General features: G+C 33.0%; 3 protein-coding genes across 3 annotated transcripts; all 3 read right to left on the bottom strand.

Moving 5' to 3' along the window:
• Window positions 1-1,037: 1,037 nt before the first annotated feature.
• On the bottom strand, window positions 1,038-5,043 carry LOC101203904 (protein IQ-DOMAIN 32). The gene is made up of 6 exons (XM_004147820.3): window positions 4,737-5,043; window positions 3,930-4,262; window positions 3,637-3,843; window positions 3,408-3,485; window positions 1,660-3,310; window positions 1,038-1,540 (listed from the first exon to the last, which is right to left on the bottom strand). The coding sequence occupies exons 1-6, from the start codon at window positions 4,815-4,817 to the stop codon at window positions 1,521-1,523; spliced, it is 2,370 nt and encodes a 789-aa protein (XP_004147868.1). The 5' UTR covers window positions 4,818-5,043; the 3' UTR covers window positions 1,038-1,520.
• A 2,678-nt stretch (window positions 5,044-7,721) lies between these two features.
• LOC101217767 (protein RCC2 homolog) lies at window positions 7,722-13,320 on the bottom strand. The gene is made up of 16 exons (XM_004147792.3): window positions 12,797-13,320; window positions 12,523-12,584; window positions 12,344-12,411; window positions 12,134-12,255; window positions 11,821-11,926; window positions 11,649-11,700; window positions 10,851-10,968; window positions 10,710-10,740; window positions 10,576-10,599; window positions 10,296-10,420; window positions 9,532-9,613; window positions 9,257-9,379; window positions 9,131-9,184; window positions 8,978-9,047; window positions 8,502-8,535; window positions 7,722-8,368 (listed from the first exon to the last, which is right to left on the bottom strand). The coding sequence occupies exons 1-16, from the start codon at window positions 12,993-12,995 to the stop codon at window positions 8,007-8,009; spliced, it is 1,632 nt and encodes a 543-aa protein (XP_004147840.1). The 5' UTR covers window positions 12,996-13,320; the 3' UTR covers window positions 7,722-8,006.
• A 5,921-nt stretch (window positions 13,321-19,241) lies between these two features.
• On the bottom strand, window positions 19,242-21,224 carry LOC101204153 (aldehyde oxidase GLOX). The gene has a single exon (XM_004147821.2). The coding sequence runs from the start codon at window positions 21,188-21,190 to the stop codon at window positions 19,544-19,546; it is 1,647 nt and encodes a 548-aa protein (XP_004147869.1). The 5' UTR covers window positions 21,191-21,224; the 3' UTR covers window positions 19,242-19,543.
• Between the last annotated feature and the right edge of the window lie 3,939 nt (window positions 21,225-25,163).

Genomic DNA, 25,163 nt, shown 5'->3' with positions numbered 1-25,163 from the left:
GAACATTCAGGTAGTAGACCCACTCCGAGGTAGAATAGAATACCCACCGCTCACAGGCTCCTTACCAACATAAGAGGTGCAAATGAGTATCCATCGCTAAGAAGACCTAGAATTCATTTCTTTTTCTGAGAAGGTTGGTTTGGTCTTGCACTTGCACTTTTCTTCTTTTTTCAGGTTGTTTCTGGTGCTCGCATTTGAAAAATGGTATTCCTCATCTTGTCCATGTTGTGGTTTCTTGTTGTAGTCATAGGTCTTTTTTTGTCAGCCCCATCTTCATTATGGAGATGTGCGTAGGCATGTTTTTGTGCCTACTTGGTTCTCCTCCATCTGTAAGGAGTGCATTGGGTTCTTTAAAAAAAAAGTGCACCAATTTTTTACCATAGGGTAAGCTTACAGAAATGGTTGTAAAATGTATTTTCACTTATAAATTATAATCTTATATTTAGTATTCAATTTCTAGAATTTAGCTAGATAGAATATTAGAGTGAGTTTTTAGTGAAAACTAATTTATATTTTTAACAAATGATAATGTAAAAAAATCATTCAACAAAAATCGAGGAGTGAAGACAAAACACGTTGAAAAAACCTAAAGGAGATAAAAAATAAAGCATGCTAAAAAAACTAGTGTAAATTTGTTTGAGACAATTTAGTTGGTATTATTATTTGAAGGTTGTTCCCAGAATTATTAAATAAAGATTATGCTATACCAATATCATGCCAATATCAAATACTTCACCTACATTGAATGGACTAGATCTAAGGAACACAGAAGATGAACAATAGGGTATTGTATTTTTGTTGGTAGTAATTTGATTTCTTAGAGGAGTAAGAAACAGAAATCGGTGTCATGTTCAAATACTAAAGTAGAATAGAGAACTCATGAGTTATTTGGTTTGGATATACTAACTTCTTGTTGGGTTAAAATTTGATGTCAAGCAACACTTCATATCCAAACTAAACATATTGAAGTTGACTATCTGAAGTTTAGTACCATAATTAAGGAATATTTTCACATATGCAGAGATTATAGGCCTAACTTCAACAATAAGAGTACACGAGTTTTATTTAGTCTGAAGCTTAATAAGCACTTCTATATAATAAGAATATAACAATGACGAACTGATTATCACAATTTACACAAACTTAACCCCAAATGTATATATAACATTTTTCGTGGTAACTAACTTCTAGAACAGACATTACAACTTCAACAATTTCGGTACCGATGGTACTTATGAAATTCAAAAGGACCGAAAGAAACATGAATCATATATTCAGTAAAATGTTGGTGTTGTAGGTCTTTTTTCATCTTACCAAAGTCCAAACTACTAGGACCCCATTGGTGGGTTCTAACCAAAAAGCATGCGGACCCTTCCCCAAAAGCGGAAGTACTCTAATATGAGGAGTCGGATTAATTAGGGTGGCACAGCTTCAGATCAATGCAGCAGCCATGTTGTTGGTCTTTGAGATTATGATCAATTCAAAAAATGTTGATCACAAAGCAGCACCAAATTCACCATCTATCTTTGCCACTTCCTTTCTGAAAAGTAGAATAAAAAGCATAACCGGTAAGCAAAACAAATGTACAAGGATGTTTATGGTTTTTTATAAACTTATTGATAAGCCAAGAAGAATGAAAATTTTAAGAACAATGTGTACCATTTCCCTTTCCGCTCTTTTGTGCTTGAGAAGTTGATCTTTGAATTCGTGGGGATCCTTGCCTTCCGTTGGCACCTGGTAAGGAATGCCTCTTCTTGATGTATATTTCTGCATCTTGGACATCTGGACTGGATCTTGGAGAGTTATTTAACTGCACCTTAGCTCTAGCAGATTCTGTAGCTCGCATGAAATGAGGGATAGATTGATTGCTACTGCTTTCTCTCGACTCTTCTTCAATATGATCAGATCTTGCTGAGCCGAACGAATTGCGCCTCTTTTCAATCTTCTCATCTTTAGGCAAAGGTTCAAAATGATTTGGCAAATCGACATTGCGATGCAGCTTTGAGGGTGATTTCTTACCTGCAGTGAGGGACTTGCGCTTTAGGTTGCTTCTGCTCGCATCAGTTTTTCTCTTATTAGATTTTATTGAGATCTGACTAGAAGGCGTTCCTTGAGATTCCAGAAAAGTGGCATGGCTTCTTGGAGAGGCGGATGGGGACGACCTGTAATTACCTGTTTCGGCATCCTGTTCTCTCTGCTGATCAGATGCATTTGCATCCGGCTTCACTTCATTTTGAGTAGAGTTCATAGTTATTTTGTTGATGGATTTGCTAGAGACAACACTAGACTTTTCTGGAGACCCCAAACGAGGTTGACACAAGTTCGACACTAGACTAGAGGGAGCACTACCCACGTCAATTTCTGTGCTCTTATTGCTGCTACGGTCATGGACACATATCTCAGTTACATTGGTTTCATGCTCATATTCGAAGGCTCCAGCTTCGGATAAATCAGGTGAATCAAGAGTAGAGGTAATAGAAAGTTCAGTCCCACAGTCAGAGCCACCAACTCGAACCGTCGTGGATTGATTTGTGATGTAGTCTTCTGTAGTGGACAACCCCTCTGTCCTTGGAGCAGTACCTGAAGCAGATGACATAGCACCAATACAAGACTCTGCCCCAGTTTCTTGATACGACGAATTGATTGATCTACCTGAATTTTCCACCGAACTCAGCTCTTGGAATTTGGATTGGGCAGCAATGAAAGCTGGATTGCTTGCCCTTCTGGAACCAAAGATAGTCTTTTTCTCCTTCACCTCTGGTTGTTCTGAGGTGAACATCCCAGTCGATGTCTTGTTTTGCTGGAATTCTTTTTCAAGTTTCTCTATATGGGTGTTACACTGCAACTGAGAATCTGCAACCAATTCGATCCTCTGATCTAAGTGAGAATTTGCCTCCATCAAGGTAACTTTCACATTCGAGACATCTGTATTCTCCTCAAGCCATGCCTGGTCCAAACTCTCCATCTCAGAAGAGGTAAGTTGACGTGGTTGAAACTGTGCACTGTCCATATCATAAGTAATCAAGTTATCTTCACTTTCAGAATGCACAACTGATTCCCCAATGCAGGTTCTTGAATCATCTGACTTGCAAAGAACATTGGATTCAGTTCCAAAAATAACTTCAGACGCACAAAGTGTTTCTTTCTTCTCTTTTCCTTGCTCCTCTGTCAGGAACTGTGCTTCCTTGATCTCCAGAACATCGACTGATGAAAAAGACGTCCATCTCTCCAACCATTTCCAAGTTGTCTCAGATTTAAATTGGTGGTAACTAATGTTGATAGGTTCAGTGGTTGATGTAGACTTGAGCAGCTTCAAATAATGAAAAAAAAGGTTTTATCAGATATAAAATATGTAATGGTTACATGGTGCTCACATCTTAAGAAATCACAGGATAACAGAAGAAAACCTGTCGAACAAAGCTTTTGCTAAGTAGTTTCTCAATTGAAACGCTAGTCTCTCTTGATTTCCTCAACTTTTCCTTCTCCTGAAATACGAGATACAAAATAAAGAAGAGGTAGCAGGAACATTTTTTCGTTAGCATTGCTTTCATGCCTAATTGGATTTGTAATCTGAAGCCAAGAACGGTACGCATATTTTTTAAAGTTCAAAATCAAATCTGGGTTAAGTGGTGTTACCAAGGTCTTATAACTATTGCTATCCAGTTCTTCAGAATTTGACCGTTCAAGTGCCAAATGGGCACAGCGTGCACGCACAAGGGCTTGCAACTTAATGATGGCCTGAATACAGCGAAGAGTTTCAACAGCATGTTTCCTGACCAAGTGCCCACGAATAGCGGCTTGCAACTTAACCACATTCTTAACCTTCAAAAGCTCTCCTCGGGCCTGCAAGAGAAGTTCCCATAAACGAATGGACAAGGACAGCAAGCAGTTATAATATATGACCTAAATATTTGAAAAATAGAGCATACCAGCCACCCTCTGACAACAGCCTGGATGATAATAACGCTGTGTTCCTCAATATCAACATCAACTTTACTCTCCTTTTGAATGACATCAACAACTTCAGATTCCTTGAGATTTTCAGTACTCTGTAATTGAGGTTTCTCACTCGCGCACTGCAAACCAGGATCTTTTTCTAATATAGAACCGTTAGTTGGTGGCTGGAAGTTAATGTTAACAGTTTCAAAGGTCTCTTTATTTCCAGGAGAAGGAATTTCAGCAATCACAGTGTTGCTTAGTACTCGTTGCCGGTTAGATCTCTTACGAAAACTCCACCCTTGTTTGTCATTCAAGCGCTTACTCTGGATAAATACAAATAAAGATCACATAACGCAAAGCAAAAATGCAACATAAAAATCATAAAAACTACATTTATTCCATATCTTAATCCAATCTCTCATAACAAGAAACGAACCAAAACTAGAAAAAGTAACCCTTCTAACACTACATAAAGGCATAATCTCACAGAAGATACTTAGCAATAAAATTGAATCTTGAATGCAGCACCATTTCTCATAAAATGCCAAACAAATCTCCTGTTAATTCCAATTATTTGATAAGCGAGAAACAAAGTAGAGCATTAAGTAACACAAATCCAGTAAACATCAAACATTTCTTACTAAGTAAAGTCGAGGAGGAAGTACATTGCTCACTTCCAGTAATTAGAGACTAAATTGGAGTATAGAAAAGAAAAGAAAAAAGCAGAAAAGAAAAAGTAGAGAAAGCAAATGAAAAGGGAAAAATGGGAAGTAAGAGGCAATGAGATACATAGATACCTCAGAAATATCAATATCATCTTTATCACTGGAATCGCCACCGCAGGCGATAATCTTAAAGCAGGAAGTAGACTTCCCCATAGCTACAAAACCTCTCGCCCACTGTTTTCAGAGATCTAGAAGACGAAAAACAGAAACCCTCCACGAATAGAGTAGCATCGGGAGCACCAAAAAGAGGAATCTGGAACTGAAAAGGCGACTAAATTCAACAAAATTTAGGCATTTGAAATCCGTAGCAGCAGAAGAGAAGCAGCGAGAGGAGAGTGAGGTAGCCGAGGAAGAAAGGCTTATGGCCTCCTTTCAACTTTCAACTATTGTACATAAAAATAATTAATCTTTCATTTTCTCCACAATTTCTCGCGATCAATTACGCTTACTAAGTCAAATATCGTTTTAATTAATTTAATAAAATATCATGTGGTTATATATACTTTTGTGTTTTTCAATCTCTTTCACTGTTCAATTATACAATTAAATTATTGCTTCTATAATTTCAGCAATAATAAATCAAATAAATGAATTCAATTTAATAAAATAATATGTACAAAATAGAGAGATTAAAAGAGATTAGATGGGACGGAAGATTTCTAGATTAATGCCACTAATTTTGTTCATGATTTTCATTTTTTAAAATAACAATAATAGAAATTTAAAAAAATAGTATAAAATAATATTGGATATTAATAGTGAGATTGAGGTCCCCAATTATTTTACCACATGTGTGAGATGGGGAAGATTGGAAATGAAGGAGACAGAAAATGTGTGACAGAGTAATATGGACAAAGACAGTGAGACTCAATGAAATTGGCGGCAATGGATGTACCTCTACTTGGAGACCATTTTTTAAGACTTACTTAAATACATTAATTTCAGATCAATCACCTATTTTCTGTCATCTTTTAATTTTATCTTATATACTTTCTATCATTTTCTTTTCATTTCTCTTTTCTTTTTTCTTTTTAATCTATTTTTCTTTTCTTTCCATTCATATTATTTGATTCAATCACACAAATTATTAATATGTAGTCTTTTCCCTATTTCAACATTCATCCAACATCACCATCTAAGTAGGAGATGTGTTTCACATCCAAGCCCACAACCATTATTCATCATGTTTTAGTGAATCGTTATTTTAGTGCAAGATTATCATTTTCATAACGCAATAAGAGATATAAGGAGGTCGAGGGTTGAAACTAACAATGTCTCAATAATCTGTAACATATAAGCAATTGAAAACTAAAATTATATGAAATTATTTTATATATATATATATATATACCCGTGAATGTTCATAGCTTACATCCACTTCGACTAATCTCATGAGACAATTTACTTGTTTCTACAACATTTGAGTGTCAAAGAAACTAGTAGAAAATTAATTTTTAGAGAGGTGGTTATTATGACATAAAATTAAATTTGAAATTGAACAACCACGATTACATTTTTAGGAAGAAAAACTTTAATAAACCATGGTTTGAGTACAAACACAATCTTTATTAAGAATGGAGGATATCGAACTAAGGTAACCAATATTTTAAGAGGCATCGGAATTTTCTTTTTTCGAAGAAAAAAATCATACTAACAATATGTGCAAATTTACAAGAGTGGTTATGAAATCATAATAGGCTTCGCCAATATGCTTGGCTAGCCAAACCTTATTACCTTCACGTTCTTTGTTTATGACAAACCCAAATTTGAGCATAATTAGAACTCTATTTCTCATGTGCCAATACATATTTCTTATTTTAATGAAATAACAACTATGTGTTTTTGGTAGGACACCTCTTCCAAGATGCAACCACTCACCAACCAATAGCAGGAAATAACCCACACTTGTGCATGTGTTGACATTAATGCCCATAATAACCAACCATACTGTTGCTAGACACAAAATTTATTTTAAATCAAAGTTAAAAGTTTATCCAAAAATACAATTATAGTGCTGGTTTTTTAAACATAACAGAACACTTGCCAAAAATATCATACCACATATGTATTTGAACTCTGACCTATTGGATTGAGTGTAGATATTAATATCTGTCTAATTATGAATGAAAATTAATAGATTAGATTAAATTTAACAAAGGATTTGGAGTTGAAATGAAGCAAAATCCGTGACAAGAGAGACAATAATTGTGTTGGTGAAGAATGTTTGAAGAACCAACCAGAGCATATTATTAGTCATATGACAATTCACCGTTAGGACGAAGGACCTCCCACCATGGGATGTCTGGTGGAGCCACACTCACATGGGTTGATTGCGAAGAATCATGTGAATCCTTCTAAGTGTAATGTACTAAAATTGGCCATAACTTTGAATTTATGAAGACCACAAGGAATCAATGTATGTTTATGTTTAAGCCACTTGATCCCCCACAAGCCCCCAAAGCTCTCTCTTTAGAGATACTGTAGTTGGGGATCTGACCCATCTAACAATAACAAATGTCAAATAACTCAAAATTTGAATCAATCAAATATTTTGTATATACTTTGAACCGGGTTTATCTAAAGCATATGTTGAACCCGGTTCGATGTGTAGCATGTTATGCTTTCATTCCTTTTTGAATTGAATGTGACAGTGTCACCAATATGGCAAACATAAGATGTTACTGTGAACCTTGCTTTATGAACTGGAAAGATGCAGAAAAAGACAAAGGGAGAATAATATGCACAAGCTCTCCACAACCAGTAATCCAACAGCATCCTCTTTCTAAGAGAGGGTTGAGATGTTAGAGTCCTTGAAGATGAGGGTCCTCCCCTCATCCCATGGCTGTATTCCAGCTTAGGAGTGAGGTGAACCCTCCTCCCATTCCTTGCTTTTGAAGGAAACATGATTGCTCGGATTGGCCCTGGCACAAACTTCCGCAAGATTTGCCAAATATCGGATGGTTGTGGGTCAATCTTCTGAAAAGTCCCCTGTTCTCACCATTGCAGAAGTTTTAAGAACAAGATTACAGTAGGTGCTGAAAGTGCTGGTCTATGAGGTAACATAATAGCAATCACATGAAAGAGACTTTCCATTTAGCTCTAAAAATTTCGAAATGTTTTTACACTCGATAAACCTTCAAAGCTCAAAAGAACTTGCTGAAGTTCTGAATAATCAATGTCATCAGGTAAGTTAGTGTACATCTCTTAATAATCATATCATTGAAAAATAAATGGTGAAATAATCTCAAAACTGCAGATACATCGTCTGGTGTAAGAGAGTGGTTGGCTTCACTTTAACTGAAGTAAGGGTCACCAATTAAACCTACACTATAATGGATGTCTTCATGTCTTCCGAGGTCTACCTCTCTTAGCTCCTGCTTTTCCTTGAGAAGCTGCTGGTTTCTTGTTGTTTGATGGGGGACGACCCCGTCCACGACCACTGCCTTTCCCACCACTGGATGGCTTTTTACTACCCTTTCCTCTACCCTTACTTTTGCTCCCATACTGTTCGCTCGTATCCGATAGCCCATTGGCCTCCTCATCGCTACTGTCACCATCTTCATTTTCTTCCTCTTCTTCCTCCGAGTCTGATGAATCTTTTGACTTCTTCCTCTTTTTGGCCTTCAGTGATGCTTTAGCAGCCTTTGAACTTGGCTTGATGGCTGAACCTTTACTCTGTGGTACTGCTTCCAATACCACATTCACTGCATCAAGAATAACAGCTTCAGTCTCCGAAATCCCCACTATAATTATCGTAATCTAACTTTTCGCAGGCCAAAACGGTCTTTGATTATTCTTGATAACCATATATATTGTTTATTACTAGTGTTCACGTACCTTCATCAAAAGCTTTGCCATCGTGTATATCGAGCTGTTATCAAATCCACTAAAAGTTAGATGTATACTTTTACAGTTTTACCCAAGTAAAAAAGTAGTGTATAATGAAAACCAAAAAGGAAATGACTGTCGATAGGTAAATAGTAGTCATCAACAAAAGGAGAAAGATGTATGTTTGGAATTGTTTTCCAACCCCTCATTTTTCATACATGTCCCTAAATATTGCGCTCTGAAAATTAAAGAAACAGAAAATAGAGAAGAAAAGTGTTTATCAAACAAGGCTGGAATATCTGTGGAATCTAATTACAATTAATTAAAACAATTTCCATAAACCATTAACTTAAACCCATAACATTTTGAATGCATTGATATCTACCTTGAAACCAAAATATTTAGAAAGCAAATTAAATGTCGTTGGGTGTGAAGTCGATCAACGGTTGGCTACATTTGATGAATAAATACTTTTAAATCGTTACCTGATCAAGCCGATCGGCTACATTTGTTCTATCAACAACAACCATAGAGTGTCCAGCACCACATGCAACACTACAACAACAAAAATGAAAATTTGTAAAATCCAACAATACTTGAGGAGAGCCACAAGTCTATACATGTAAATACTAATATACCTTATGACATGCATGTTCTCCAGGATATCAACCTTTTTGGGTAACGCAGAAGACCTAAACAGCAGAGGCTGGAATAAGCTAAGATTTAAGATGAACAACTAGAGAGGCAAGAGGCATAGGACATACTTCTGCCCCATTGGGCCATATCCAAGCTCTCCATATTGTGCATGGCCCCAACTTATGCACGAGTTATCGGCACCCACAAAATGGTGCATGTTGCCTGAATCCATGCATCTTATATTCCATCCACTGAGTAAAAAGAAACAAGCACATAGCTTGAAGAAGCAATATATGAAATAATTCCAAAGAAAAGGTACAATACAAGAAATCAAATTCACAGGCATAATAAAAGTAAAGGGAGAAAAACTCTACATAAGGCAACATATAGCAAAGAATAAAACCTTAAATCCATGAGAGGTTTTGGATACATCCAGTCATCTCCTGCATTTTTTATTTTTCCCCACATATATAACTGCCCTCCGCCTGGAAAAAAAAATGTCAATACGTACCAAAAAGCTAGCTTAGTATCATACCTCAAGTTCAAGTTCAATAAATCATGTCTTTTTTTCTTTTAACAGAAACAACGTCATAATTACAAAAAGAGACTAATACTTGAATTACAAAGAGACAGAAGAGTTTAAAATCTAGAAGATTTCTGGCAATAAAGAAAAACAAACTCAAAAGCAAGAAACAGATGAGTGAAGGGTTGCACAAATATCAGTGGATAACAATTCAAAACACTACGAAGTTGAGGCATGCCATAGCATGAGTAACATACATAGCAAACAGAAGATTTATTAGAAACTTAAAGTTCAAAGGCAGTGGTGGTAAAAGGAAATTCACTCGATAGAAGAATTTTCTAAATGGAAGTAATTTATTTAAAACACACACACAAAGGGAGAGAAGAAGCATCAATTAGTTGTTTTCAAGTATTTACATTGTTTCGTAAAGCAACAATTCAACGGTTTGTTTTAGCGTATATAACCACTAAAATTGAATAATGACAAATCATCAAAGAGTAAAATGGAAAGCCAAGTACAGAAATATATCCTTACTCCTCGTCCTTCCAAAAGAAAGTTCAGACAAGAAACAGTTGAAAACCGTAAAATAATCTGAAAATCAGTTTTCAAAATAATGTCCAGGCCCTCGTGTTAAGAACTGGTACCTGCAGTACAAGAAGAGTTCACAGACCCCGCTGAAATGATAGCATCAGGAGGCAATGTATTTCTCCTCTGGAATATATCGACACGTCGAGGAGCCCATTCATCCTTCTGCTCTTTATGCCCAAGTCTGCAAATAGAAACATAAAAAAAGTCAACAAACATTTAAAAGCTAGACAAAGAGGGGGAGGTGGAGAGTGAGAGGATAAAGAGAAGATGAGCTAGAAAGGGTATTCAAGTTGTGGATTTGAAGTAACCAAATGCAAGCTGATTCATATCACAAACCTTCCATAACCGCCAAAACCCCACCTAAAAGTAGAAGTAAACATCAACAAAACGAAGCCATTAAAATCCACATGGTATACAAAATTTGACAAAACAAAGGAGATGTCAAAAAAGTAGCCTCAAGAAACACTCACGTGTAGACAAAACCATTAGAATCCACAGCCACTGCATTTCATTTAAAGATATATTAAATATCAGAAAATGGAAGTATTAACAAACCTGTCCAACAGGTTCCAAAGTGGCTGCATATCATAGAGGAAAGTTGTGTGACAAACCTGTATGATTTGTTCCACATGCAACTTTAACAATTTTTTCTCCAGCAAGGGAAGCAATTGCTCTAGGGCGTGGTTGGGCTTCATAAGCAAGTCTCACTGAGCTATCCTTCGTGTTGTACTGCAATCACATTTTTAGAAATGCTTCATGTAAAAGTAAGTCTTAGCATATCTTATCATTACAAGTGCATTAGTGTTCAAGGTATTAGGCAACCATCGCAAATAAAGATGAATGTGCATAATTATGCACCAATTCTCGCAGATTATTAATACAGAAAGTAAAATTACAGCAAGTACTCAGGTTCATGAACAAAAAAAGGCCTAAAATGCTGTCAGATTCCCATAAAACATGTTGCAGCAAGACCACATCACAGAAAACTTTTCACAATGTTAATAAAACCCTACTACATTATAAAATCACACAAAATGCTGGGCAAACAAGCATTTCACTTGAAACACCGTTGTACTATAGTTCATAACCATGGAATAGATGGAAAGTTAAAAAATCAGCAAACTTTGAGGGAAGCCAATAGTTGAAAAATTACATCTTCAACAATCACAACTAATGGTTCAGACATAGACCATAAAGGTCGTTTGGGTATTTAAATCGCAAAAACCAGATTCCACACTGGAACAATAATTTCGAAAATGTGCCTCAAACTTGGTAATCTCATAGCAGACTGCAATACTTCCATGAACATCATGCAATGTTTCTCACAACATCAGTGAAAGATTCTCCATTTGTTCAATACAAATCAAAAGGAATAAAAGAAAAAGTAGTAATAAAATATTGTATAGTACCTCATTATCTGTTCCATGACCAAGCTGTCCATATTGAGGAAGACCCGCAGTACTGAATAAACCAAACAGACAAAATAACCATTGCTACAGGGAGTGACGAAGGATGAAACAAAGCAAGAAACCAACAAGAACAATTAAAAAATTAAAATGTAAAGATAACCACAAACCATACAGTATGGAAGCTCCTTCAATAGAAGTTAACCACGCAGTGAATTCACCCCCACAAGCAGTAGTTTTCACTTCAGACACAAGACAACGGACAGGAGATGACTCAATCTCTACATAATAACAAACAAAAAACAATGATCAAGTATAAGAAAATTTGTGAGTTACAAATTAATTTAACATAACATATGGAGATGCATTGACACCCAATTCCCATATACATCCATTGCAAGGGGCATTTCAGATTTCTCTACCTAAACAATGCAGCATAAAGAGTTAAGCATTTGCCTTTAGTAAAAACTCTAATTAACTCAACTCACCATTTTTTATAGAACCTGAACCCAACTGGCCATGTTTGTTCCAACCAAATGACAGAGAATTTCCATCCTCCGTGACCACAACAGTGTGGTTTCTCCCTGCTCCAGCTTTAACCACCTTGTACCTTGGCACATACATCATTAACTCTTAGAAAAGCATACAAAACCTAAAAAATCCAATGGAGTAAACCTCCGTCAAATATAGTAACATACTTCGAAAGGTCAGATACTATAGTAGGCCTATCTCGCTGAATCAAATCTCCATGACCCAATTGACCTTTCTGAACACAAATCACTTGATGGTTCAGGAAAGTTACAATTAATAGACAAGAAACTATATATATACAAGAAAATGTAATGGCTTTAATCTTCAGAGTTGAAAGTAAACATGCCTCATTGCGTCCCCAGGTATAGCAACGACCTTCCACGTCCAATGCCACACAATGACACGATGCTACGCCAAGATTAACATTCAAAACGTCAAAAACCACTTCACTGCAATGCAGGATCAGAGTTGAACACACCACAAAATACATCAAACAACCACTCTGTCTAGTTCAGAGTAAAAAGTCTAACGTAAAAACCAAACATAACCTATTCTATCTATTCCAAAACCAAAAAAAAAAAAAAAAAAACCCAATCCTGTACAGAATGGCAAAAACTTACTGCAGCCAGAAGCAACAAAACGAATGTCAATGCCGACAAGCGGACGAAGGCGAGTAGGAGAGACCAAGTTGCCTTCAACGGGACCCTTTTTTCGACCAATTATATCCCAAGAGGTAGCACCACAAAACAAAAGCTCCCCTGCTTTCTCTTCCTTCTCCTTAACCTCCTCGACCTTGGAACCGTCATCGAGCGTAGACATTTCCCGCCAAGCTCAGAGAGAGCAACGGAAAAAAAAAAAAAATCCCAAAAGACACCGGGAGCAAAAAACGACAGGAGGAAGGGGAAAGCAAAGGGGTTGAAAAAAGGAAGTAAAGAGAAGCTAAAATTGGCGGGAAAAAGGGGGGAAGTTAACGGCTAGTAGAAGAGATCGGGAAGGGTATCAGCCTTTCTTTTTTTTTTTTTTCACTCCAAGACGAAGAAGAAGATGAAGCAAGAAGAAACCCTAATCCAAATGGGAAGCAAAGAGCAATAGCAAATAGCTAAAGCAAAAGCAAGAGAAAATTTTTTAAGATAAAATAAAAGAAACCAAAAACCGAAAAGTGGTGGGGTGGATTTGTTTGGGCATTCCGAGAATTAAGATTTTTCAATTAATAAAGGAAATAAATTCAAATAGAGAGAGAAAAAGAGAAGTAGGCATTAGAAATAAATAGATTTTATTGGACTCTGTTTTTCTTTTCTTTTCTTTTCTTTTTTTCTTTTTTTTGGGTTTCCTAAGACTTTTCATTTAAGTCATTATCTCTGAGATTTTCTCTCTTTTTAATCCCAAGTCTTGTCTGTCTTGTCTTCTTCCTAAATCTTGACCGTTCCTTCTCCTTCTGCGTTTTTATCTTTCCATTTAAGAATATACTTTTTCTTCTTTTTCTTTTTTCAAATTTTCAAATTTTATTTATTTATTAAAATGCAAAAACCCGTGAGGAAGAGTTAAAGTAAAAGGAAGTTTGAATGGTTCGGAAATTGGAATGCTCCGACGTGCTCTCCTCCTCGTGATCCTATTAACTGTTTCTCGTGATTATCAATTTTCTCGATCATAAACACCATTCACTAACGGCTCACTTGTTCGGCCCGACTCGCTACTAAAAGGCCTCGATGAGCCTGACCCAGTTATCTCTTATCTCTATCTAATACCAACCCAAATATAATCCATACTAAAATGCCATAATGGGCCTTGGGCCCAGTTCAGGGTTCGACATGCCCACACGTTCTCTTTGTGTTTGGTATTTCCATATTGCCAACTCATTCCGTAGTTTCTTCTTCCCGACAATTATTCTTTCCTTTCAACACAATTAATTAATTAAGTAATTAACACGTCTGTTTAATCCAGTTGGGCATGAAAAATCCACTGACCAAATTAATTAATGAGTAATTATGTAATTACATATATTCCTTATGCTTCTTTTTTCATATCCAACTCTTGTTTGCTTAGGTGCTTCAAAGGTGAACTCCAGATTTTTGTGTCATTTTTCCCACTTTTGTTAACTGTCACCCAATAAAATGACACTACGCCTGGCTTCATCAACACATGATTTTATAATAATGTGTTAGAAAAGTTATTGGTAAGACCCAAAAGTTTAAAACTTCATCTGTTTGAAGGGTTGCCGTAGACTTCTCCAGCTTTATGAGTTTAAGTCTGTTAGTCCATGAACCAGATTTATAGGTTCAACCACATAAATTTGTGTTAACTAAATTAAACTTATTTTTGGACTCAATTGAACTTAACCCAAATAATAATATTTAATTGAATAAAATAATTAACTTGATCCAACATTAGAATGGACCAATTTATGTTTTCAGTTTTAATTTTGACCACATGTCAATTTTTTTTAATTAGTCACAAAATTAATTATTTGTATTTTTCATCGTTAATTTAGTAAATAAAGTGACAATTTGTGATTGGTCTCAAAATTTTCTATTCGACTAGAAAACTGTGTTAACCTTGAAAAGCAATCGATATTTGTTTAGCCAGGGTGCAACAACTATTTTTACCATAGAAATAAGCGGGGATAAACATAAATGGACACAATTAGATAAAATTTGAAAATTTAAGCTAGGTTGTAATGGTAACTAACTCCATCGTTTGGGTGGTTTATGCAATTTTTTCTAAATTATATAATATTACAAAACAATAATGGTATAAAAAATAATCTTTAGTGGACACCGACAATAATTTTTTAATTTATAAACAGTATAGAAAGTATTTTAAATTTACTACCAAATGCATGTATGACAATACTAAATACAACTTTACTTTTATTAAATTTGATTGCTTTGAATTTTTTGCTTCTGGCGTTGCAACCAAAGTCTTGACTGTACATTCCTTTTGAGTTTTATACCATTTTAATTAGATGTATTGGAATGCATGAACTCACATAAATAACCCACAATATAATCATAACGCCCTTATATTTTACAATGAAATAGCATTATAGTTTGGATGGTTTATGTTTAAATTTTTAATCATCACAATTTGTTCATATACTGCTCACTGGCCACAAAAACAACCATTAACAATAGTTGTTTTCACTCAACCTCTCACTTTCTAAAATTAACTAATACTTTCAAATTTACTCTTCCAAAAATGGACATAATCTTTAACAGAGTTTATGTAACACTATTTTGAAAAAAGTTTTTATTATTGTCGTTTTCGGTTTTTATCTACACAGAGACGGATATTTGAAATAAGTGAAATAATTTATGAAGTTTAAGAAGTTATAAAATCGTTAGACTCAAAATGTAAGTAGTCGATCAAATATAAGATTAATGTTTCCTTATGTTATTAGTACTGTATTGTCCAATGCAGATATCTCAATAGTGCCTCTTGAAACTCAAGTTGTCTTCAAATGGCTATTTAATTCGTGTTATTTACTCTATAGTTTATAAAATTTGTACCATATAAACTATCTAATTCTATTGGCTCTTCTTTCTCTATTGTTAGGGATAATTTTGGGTCAATACAATAAAGATCATCAAAGTAAAAACTTAGCAAAATTGCCTAATCTCAAAAACTGGACCTGAGAGCAGTAGGAGTAAGCGAGGTCAAGAGAGCTCGTAACAAATGGGGAGAAAAGACAATTGGGCCAAAACACAATTAATTGCGCTACCAGAAAAATTGAGCTTTTATGGCCTGCTTTAGCCTTTTAGCTACGGCCGAGCTAAAGCCAAGCTTAATAATCTTACATGAGTGGTTGATTTAGATCAACCCTCCATTTTGAAACATTGTTCTTGGTAGCTCAAATCCAACTATATGTGTCAAACAAGGAAAAATATGATTTAGGGAAAATTAGATTCTAAATCTGAAAGGATAATAAGGAAGACCCCGACTTTCGTTATAAATAAAACATGGAAGCCCAACAAAAGAGTTACTTCTTATCTTCCCTCTCTAGCATGTTCTACCTCTTTTGCCAAATATTGATTTATGCGTAAGATATTTTGTTTTCTTATATTGCTTGTTGTATTTCTTCTCCAAAACAATAAATTAAATTTACCATTAAAGATGTGAGATCAAATATCATCGATCAAATAAAAAAAGTGATATCTTTTATCCGTATGGACATGACTAACATTGTAAATAAACTAAGTTTATTCATGAATTATTATCAACCATTTATATATAATTAATTATTGATTTAAACACGTGAAATATATATACACACATTTGACAATGAAAGTAAATATGAAAATATATAGATGGATGACGACGATTGGTTGAAAATGAAAACAAACTCTCTTCTCTTGGTTTGGAATTGATTCGTAGAGGAAATTGATTTATATTGAATTTGGAGCATACATAGTTAATATGACAAAGTTGAAATTTGATGACGAAAAGGATACGTGGAGTTGGTTCACCTTCTTTTGTCGTTCATTCCATTATTATTCATGGTATATGATGGTATGATCCCATACCATATGTAAAAGTTCATTATATTCATATGATTCTTTTGGCTAAAGCAAAACAGAGTCACCCACTTCCATTCCTTTCTCTTTTTTTCCATTTTGGAAATAACTCTCTCACTCCTTTACTCCTTTCCATCACAACCAATAATAACCCTATTTTCCCTCAACCCTCTTTCTAAAAATCTCATCTATATTTATCTCATCCCCCATATCTCATCAATCATAACATCCTTTAAATGTGAAAATTACAACACCAACCCATTATATTTAGTTTTGTTTTAATGACATATCTCTCTCTGTTTCTAGTTATTTTGGTTTAAAAGGGAAACAAAATGCACTCTCTTGAATTCCATATCAATCCTCTCTACATTTTCAAACTAAACTCGATGTTTAGAATTTACTATCACGTTCTATGGTACGGAAAAAATATATACAATTTGTTAGATTGACAGGGCATGATATATTGACCACTAGGTGGAGGCCAGAGAGTTATTAACCCAGAGGAATATTGTGCAAAATATTATACATCCACCCAAAGAAAAGAATTAATAAATAGATCAGTCTTAATCAAATAAGAAAGAAGGTATTGGAAGTCATCTCATTGTAACTTTAGAGGGTTAAGCTAAGCTATTTTATTCTCATGACTTCTTGTTACACCTCACAAACTAGATAACTGAGGTGCACTAAGAAGACAGCTCATTGAGTTGTTAAGTTGGTTATTTATTTATGAATTGTAATTATATTTGTAATCTTTTTCCCACTTGTATAGTTTGTTTATGGAGAATTTTTCACACATAAATAAAGTTTTAAAAATATTATTAAGGAATATCATGTTTTCCGAGCCCGTTAACGATGGTCTAAATTTCGTGCTTCGTAAAAAATAGTTTTTTTCATTTTTTTGTGGGTCTTGTCCATGATCTTATCATAAACTCATAATTATAAATTTTTTTTTTTGATGGACAATACTCATCAATATATCATTTTTCTCGATCATGCTCATGATTTTTTTTTTTTTTGTCTTTATCCATCAAGAAATCCTAGATCCACCTAGAAAATTCTAAATCTATTAAGAAATCCAAAACAGATATATTAATTATATTAATTTTTTTCATATAGAAATTTAGAAATTGAATTCTAATTTAAATAATTGTAAACTAGTTGTATATTAGTTGACAGTAACAATTAATTATATATATTTTTTAACATAGTTTTATGTAAAGAAAAATGATAGAATTATTAATGATAATTTCATATAATGTATAGAATAAATTGAAACTTTTTCCTACATAATTATAAATTAAACTCTTATGGTTTGACAAGAACTCATAAATAGTCCATAGGGTAGAGACTCTTTACAAGGATTTAACCAACCATAGAGAATATTTATGAATAAAATTCTAAATTTTAAAACACTTTTAACTTTATTCAAACTATAGAGATATGGCATTTTGGAATTTAATATAACTTATAATATTATATATAATACATATTTTAAATAAAAATAAGTTGAATTAGAGTTATTAACATGACATTGCATTGTTATATTTCTAAACGTTTTTTTTATTTAATATAACTCTACATTTTAAATATTGAAATTTAAATTTTAGATACAATTAAAAAATAAAAGTATTTTTTCAAAATTTATATTGTTTGTATCACAAAATTCGAAAAACAGTTTTTTAGAACAGAATTGAGATTGTCTCTCCAACACATATTTTTAGAATTTAGCGAAACAAAAAACATGAAACGAAATATAGACTGATGTTGAATATGAATCATCCTTATCATAAAATATGAATCCTAATTAAAATATGACTATTGGATCAAACAAGATAATCATATCTTAATTGGGTTGAGTTAGAATTATGACGACTCATTGTACCAATAATCACTAAAAAGACGAATCTCTTTTTCTACCTAGAGTTTATTCTCAATTAACATTATTCATAAGAAAAAATGAAAAATTTTAGATAAAAGAGTGTAAACTTAATTGTCGTGTACTTGAATACGTTTGAGGTAAAAGAATTTAAATCACTATACCTATAACTATGGTGGATAGAAAAATAAAAATCCAAAAATAAGAATGAGATTATATCAAAGTTTAAAGTTATATGTTAGAGTTTAAAATTTTAGATACCCACGTAAATTAAGACAATCTCAAGAACAAAGTAATCTTTTTCTCATTTGTTTAAACCTACAACTATTGACCATTGATAAGCTTTTTTATTCACTTTTTATACAACGCATTTAAATTTGTGTCAATTGTCAAGTAATTAGCCAATGATTGTTATTAAACACCTTTGTGCAACCTATTAGATAGACACTAAAATGTCGCATGATTTTTTAAATAATATATTTGTTTTAAAGAATATTAAAATATAAACTATGACCTTAATTTAATTGAATTGTTTTTATTTTCTTCATTTGATCATTATCAATTAACATTGACAGGAATTCCAAATTCAATAATCTATTATTAAACGTTTTGAAATATGGAGAAATAAAAAATGGGTACAACCTTTGAAAGCTGAAATTAGAAAAAGAGACACATAAATTATAAACATTTTCATTTGAAATAATCCATTTATAATTTTAATTATTTACACACCAATCAGAAAAACAAGCTATGTAATTTTAATTATTTACACCCGACGAAATTTACAAGTAACTAATCCAACATTTATTTATTTGAAACGAATCAAACCACTCTATATTTTTTTCTTTCTAATTTTCTCCCTGTATTTTTATCGACAATTATTGTGTTTAAAAAATAAATAAAAAACACAAAAACACAAATGAAAATTAAAAATTAATTATTAAATCCAAACACAAATTTCCTGAATTTGACGTCAAATTTTATTTTCTATCACTCAATTGAACCCAAATACCGATGCTCGGAATTTCCTTATGAACAAGGTATAATATATAGTATCCCGACGGTGCAACATTACCCGATCCCGGAATTGTAACCTCAACTTCATATTTCTTATTCCCTCTAAGTCTGTACTTTGTGGTGCTAAGAATCAACAGCCTCTGATTCATCGAGAACGAATGAGTATTGAACGACGGCGATAAAATCGTCACCGACAATCTTGTCGAGTCAACTTTACCGGGGACTGTAAAACCCACCTTCAATGCTTGCCCATGCCGGAGCTTTACCGAAGAAGCAGGGAATTGGATTGCGGGTCGTAGGTATGCAAATTCAGGGTCTAAATACGAAGGTGAAAATGCTTCTAACCTTAATTCCGTCGGAAAAAGTACGCCGGTGAAATTGTATGAGGAGTGTGGATTACTACCGCCGACGAGAACGCGACCGTCACGGAGTAGTATCGCCGTCGAGTGGTACATTCGAGGAATTGTGGTAGGATTTTGCAATTCGAATCTTTTACCAACTGGGTTATTCGTGTGGTACAGAACCGGGTTTAAAGCCGGTTTCCGGCCGATTTCCCAACCAGCGGCACCGGCGGAACCTCCGTTAATGAGCAAAACGTTGCCGTTTGGAAGCAACAACATATCAACCATCACTCTGGGTTGCGGCATTGTTTCCATAACCCACTGAGGATTTTGATCAGTAATTTTAATTCTGGCACAAGTTCTCAACGCCTCTACAAAAATTCCATGACTATTGGCTTTATCATAAGACCCTTTCGGAGCTCCACCGCAAACCAATACTTCAACTTCAATGAATTTAGCATCCACATTCAATGGAAGCATCACGGCGGAGCCAGTGCTCGGGTAGTTCCGCGGCTCGCCGTCAGGAATAGCCGGGAATGTTTTGACCACTTTGTTTTTGGTGTAATCGAATAGAATAGCTCGATTGTTAGCGAATATGAATAAATTTCCATCAGGTTGAAGAAAAACATATGGGTATAAATTGTTTTCGATGCCATTGTCATTAGTCTCTGCTAAGAAACGCAAATCGAACACATTTTGAGTTGCTTCGTCTTTTGGGTAGAATTCGTAATTATACTGTCGTCGACCGCCGAAAATGATCTGTCTACCGTCGGGGAGAATATGGTTAGTGGCGTACCACCGGCGGGCCGATAGCGCTAATGGAATCTCTTCCCAATCACAGGTGGAACAGGGTCTGAACTTTCTGACTCGGCGTTCCCCGGAATTGAAACCGCCAGTTTGGACGAGAGTACCGTCAGGTAATACGGAGCCGGAGGAACACCAAACGTCGGAAAGAACCATGAGTGGTCGGAATGTGTTGGTGATGACATTGTACTCAATAGAATGTGCCGTACAGTCAACTTTTATTTTGGCTTTAGGGTCTCTAAGGCATTTTCCTCCAGGCAGAGACAAATTGGAGGGACCAAAATCAGTACGGTCGTACATCACAACGCGGTCATTTTGAAGCAATTGCATGTGCATGGCCGATATGCCGACGCTTCTCTGCAGTAACATCCAACTCCCTCCGGCCGCCGTGGTCGGAGAGAGGCTGGAGAAGAGAAGTAGATTGGTAAAAATGAGTGATAAAACAATGGAATAATGAGTATACATATTTGGAGGTTTGGAGTTTGGTTTTGAATAATGCATGGTTTAAAGGCGAAATGGTTAGTTTATATATACAAATGTTTAGAGGATGAGACATGGGCTTGCACCAATAAGAAAACGCGTGGGGGATATTAGGATACACACAAAACCATTTGAGAATTAGGAAAAATTAAAAATACTGTCTTTGCTTTTTTTAAAACTACTTTTGCCAAGCAATATATTCAAAGTTGAAATTTCTAAATTTTTAATTAATTTCGAATGTCAATTTCCGATCAATAATTTACTCATTAATTGTTTTATTATATTGTTCCCGTCAAAAGGGGTACCCTATCTTATGTTATTTAATTAAGATTATTTGAATGTATATGCAATCAAAACTAAACTCGGGTTTTATTTATTTTATTGTTTCAAAAGGTTTTGAGTACTTATTTGAATTGAACTAATAAAAAAAAGAGATGCGTATTTGTTTGGACCCCAAATTTTAAAAGACAAGATGTTTTTCAGCATGAAATAGACTTGTACTTGTGTATATTGATATTTAAATACTGATGCAACATGGCAGCATTTGATATAACAAAGTGAGAATGGGTAACTTCAAACTTGATATACATATTTTTTCCAAATGTATAAGATGAAAAAAAAAATTAAATTTTTATAGCACAAACACTATAGTTAGTCCAATTACTTTTATTTTGACATATGAGTTTAAATCATCATTTAAATAATTTATAGTATTCATTGTATAGTTCCATTGTTGAAATTTTTTAAGTCTAAAAAATATATTTATATTTAATAATTAATTAAAATGAATAGTAATGATTCATTAACACATTAACTTATTTATTAATCGGACTACATTCATATTTTAGGTATAAAAATCACATAGGTTTAAAAGATATTTCAAAAACCCATTTAATGTAGTTTTTAATATTTCTCGATAATAGCATCCTTCGTTTTAAAATTTGATGACAATAAAGAATATTTAATATTGGTTTAAAATTTCATGAATATATGAAAAACAAGCAGACAATTTGTGTAAAAAATATCGCTCAAAGTTATTTTAAAAGTTTAATAAATACTTTTAAACTTTAAAAAGATTAAATAAATATGACGATGGTTAGTTTTGGATAAAAACTATTAAAATTTTATTTAAAAAGTATTTATTAACTTTCAAAAAAAAATTTAAAAATAGGATGAACTCAATAAAAGTTCAAATATTTAGTATCCAAACACAAAATTTTAATTCATATTAAAAAAAAAAAATTAGTTTAAAATAAAGTAAAAGAAAATGCTCCTACCATTAACAAGCCAATCGATGTATTTTAAATTTTCTTAGATTGGAAGAAACCGATTTTAAAGCCAATTATATAAATAACTTCATTTTTTTTCGTATAGATAATCTCATATTTTTTGCGCTAAAATAAAAACCAAAATTTATGTTAAATCATAAAACTCCATAATTTTTCACACAATTCTAAAACATAAAATCTCATTTTAAAACAGAACCAAAACTATAAATAATTATCAGTTAAAAAAAATATTTGGTTATTAACCATCGGTACAATTTTGCTAAAATATATGACTTAAAGTTATTTGGTATTTTTTTTATTATGGACCGACTTATTATAGTTCATATACTTTAACTAAAGTGTGTAATTTTATTTATTTATTTATTTTAGATAAACAAACGTCCAATAATTAATAAAAGGAGAAGTAAGAAGATATGAAAGAAGGGAGGGAGAAAAACATGAAAAATAAAGAGACAAGAGGATATTAATTATTTTTGTTCATATAAAGTAAGAGTATTTTAATTTATTTCTTTTAGTTTCAACATACTTACTAACGGTTTATCCATCTAAAACTAGTGGTAATGGAATTTTTTTATCTCATATTAAAAGTTGTATTTTTTAAACTTTTAAATTTTGAAAAGAAAATTTCATAGTGTGACTTTTACTTTAATAATTTAGCAATAATAGCAATAATAATAATAATAATACGAGAGTATTATACATTTTTTAAACTTTTTTAAAAAACTAAATGAACAAACTTCAAATTGTTACACACAAGTCACTTTGACATAGATTAACTTTTATATATATAATATGAGTTTTATCTCAAAATGAATAAATATAATAAGAAGAATTGTTCATCTATACTCATCATTTATAAGTATGTCTAACATCTATATGTGTTTAAAAATTAAAAGGTTTATAGTTTAAACCACACACCTTCAACTTGTATATAAAATTGTTTACTGATAGATACTACTGAGTAACAGGACAAACTGGAGAACATGATTTTCCAGTAAGGGTGTTTAAGAAACCCATCCCTTATTTTAAATTGAATTGACATATTACCATAATTTAAATAAATCATAGCAGTTTTGGTTCGTCAATAACATTTTATGTGTGTTGATGTGTAATACTGCAAATTTATTCGTCCACCATACTTTTTTGGTATTAGTAATATAATTCTAAATGGAAATCAATTTATTGGTCAGTTTCTGGGTTATTTAAATTTATATCTGGACTCTACTACAGCAAGTTTATTTCACGATTTCCTTTTTTGATATATTTATTCTAATCTTCTTTACTTCTTACTTTCTTTAGTTCAAAATTCATGTTTTCCCAACCATTTCAATTCAAACTATACACTCTCATTTGTAATTAACCATATGATCTTCATACAGGGTAATAATGGTATTAAACAAATTGTAACGTCTCAGATTTAGAATCTCCGACATTCTCATACATATGATCTTGTGAATGCTTATTAGAGTAAAAGTCGTTCCCACAAATCAACACGAATTATTTCGAGCTAAACACATTTAACTTTTGAAATTGCTATGATCAAACCACTTAAAAGTATGGGTACATCTTGTTGATATAAATAGTAGTTTTTAATTCTTTTTTAGTTTTTCTTAATCTTACGAATTTCCTGTTCTTAGGATATCTCTTATTTAAGTGTGATATTGGTTCATTCGTGTCTCTTCCCTAAACTTAGAGCATTACACAAACTTTACTCTTAATTTATTTATCACAATTAATATACATACAAACAAAAATGCCATTACATTTTAATAGAACTTTTCACATTTTTCTTGTCTAGTAGTTCTAGGTTTTACTTGGTTTAGAAAATAAGTATGTTAAAACACTTTTACCGTAGGTTTCCTAAATTTAATTTATAACAAGGTTTAGTTTCTATACTGTAATAATTTAAGTTTTATTATTTTTAAGTTTGTAACAAGTTAGCCAATAACATACACAAATTATTGCCATTTTTAAAAAAATATGTAGATGGTAAACTTTATAAAAAATATTGAGTTTTTCCTTAGTTTATCATTTATGCATCAAATCTAGATCACTAAATTCTACCATTAATTCTATCACATGGATTGAATTCTTATAAATTTTAAATTACAAAAACTTATTATTTTTATGAAAGCTTAAAGACTTAAAAAAAAAGAAGACTAAATTATAACAAAAAAGAAAAAAAGTCCATAAATTTTATAACTTCACATATAATAGCCATGGGATTAGATAAAACTCTCACATAAACAATGTTTGTTGTATAAACTATTAATAAAAGTTTATTTTGATCAAACTATGAAGACCATATTTTTAATTATGAAGGTAACGTAAGAACTAAATTCTAATTCTCTTGGAAATGAAAATATATTAGGAAAAACAGCAGTGGTGGGGGAGAAGATAGTGAAGGTTGTGTGTGTTTAAGCAGAAAGATGTAATTATTAATTTTAGTGTGACGTGCTTCAGACTTAGTCATGAAATATTATTTATAATTTAATGCGATCTTATTATTCTATCTGATACGGCAAAGTTTTTAGTTCTGGTTTTTGTCAAACCCCAATTATTTGGTTTAATATTAATTCATTTATTTTCAACCCTCTTCCAGCTATTTATTATTGTTTACAATTTTTTTTCTTTTTTTTTGATGTGGATATGATAATTGATAGCTGCTG

This window comes from Cucumis sativus, chromosome 3, assembly GCF_000004075.3.
Source record: "Cucumis sativus cultivar 9930 chromosome 3, Cucumber_9930_V3, whole genome shotgun sequence".
NCBI lineage: Eukaryota > Viridiplantae > Streptophyta > Magnoliopsida > Cucurbitales > Cucurbitaceae > Cucumis > Cucumis sativus.
The sequence above is the reverse complement of the archived record's forward strand: the minus strand, read 5'-3'. Positions and strand labels throughout refer to the sequence as shown.

Excerpts from the sequence above, each read along its gene's own strand:
- LOC101203904 (XM_004147820.3), bottom strand. The coding sequence starts at position 4,817 with ATGGGGAAGTCTACTTCCTGCTTTAAGATTATCGCCTGCGGTGGCGAT. Across the intron at positions 3,486-3,636 it reads GCAATAGTTATAAGACCTTG|GAGAAGGAAAAGTTGAGGAA; the intron begins GTAACACCACTT and ends CTCGTATTTCAG. Across the intron at positions 3,311-3,407 it reads GCAAAAGCTTTGTTCGACAG|CTGCTCAAGTCTACATCAAC; the intron begins GTTTTCTTCTGT and ends CATTATTTGAAG.
- LOC101217767 (XM_004147792.3), bottom strand. The coding sequence starts at position 12,995 with ATGTCTACGCTCGATGACGGTTCCAAGGTCGAGGAGGTTAAGGAGAAG. Across the intron at positions 10,421-10,575 it reads GGTTTTGGCGGTTATGGAAG|ACTTGGGCATAAAGAGCAGA; the intron begins GTTTGTGATATG and ends TTCTATTTGCAG. Across the intron at positions 8,369-8,501 it reads TGGCAAAGCTTTTGATGAAG|TGAATGTGGTATTGGAAGCA; the intron begins GTACGTGAACAC and ends TTCTTGATGCAG.
- LOC101204153 (XM_004147821.2), bottom strand. The coding sequence starts at position 21,190 with ATGTATACTCATTATTCCATTGTTTTATCACTCATTTTTACCAATCTA.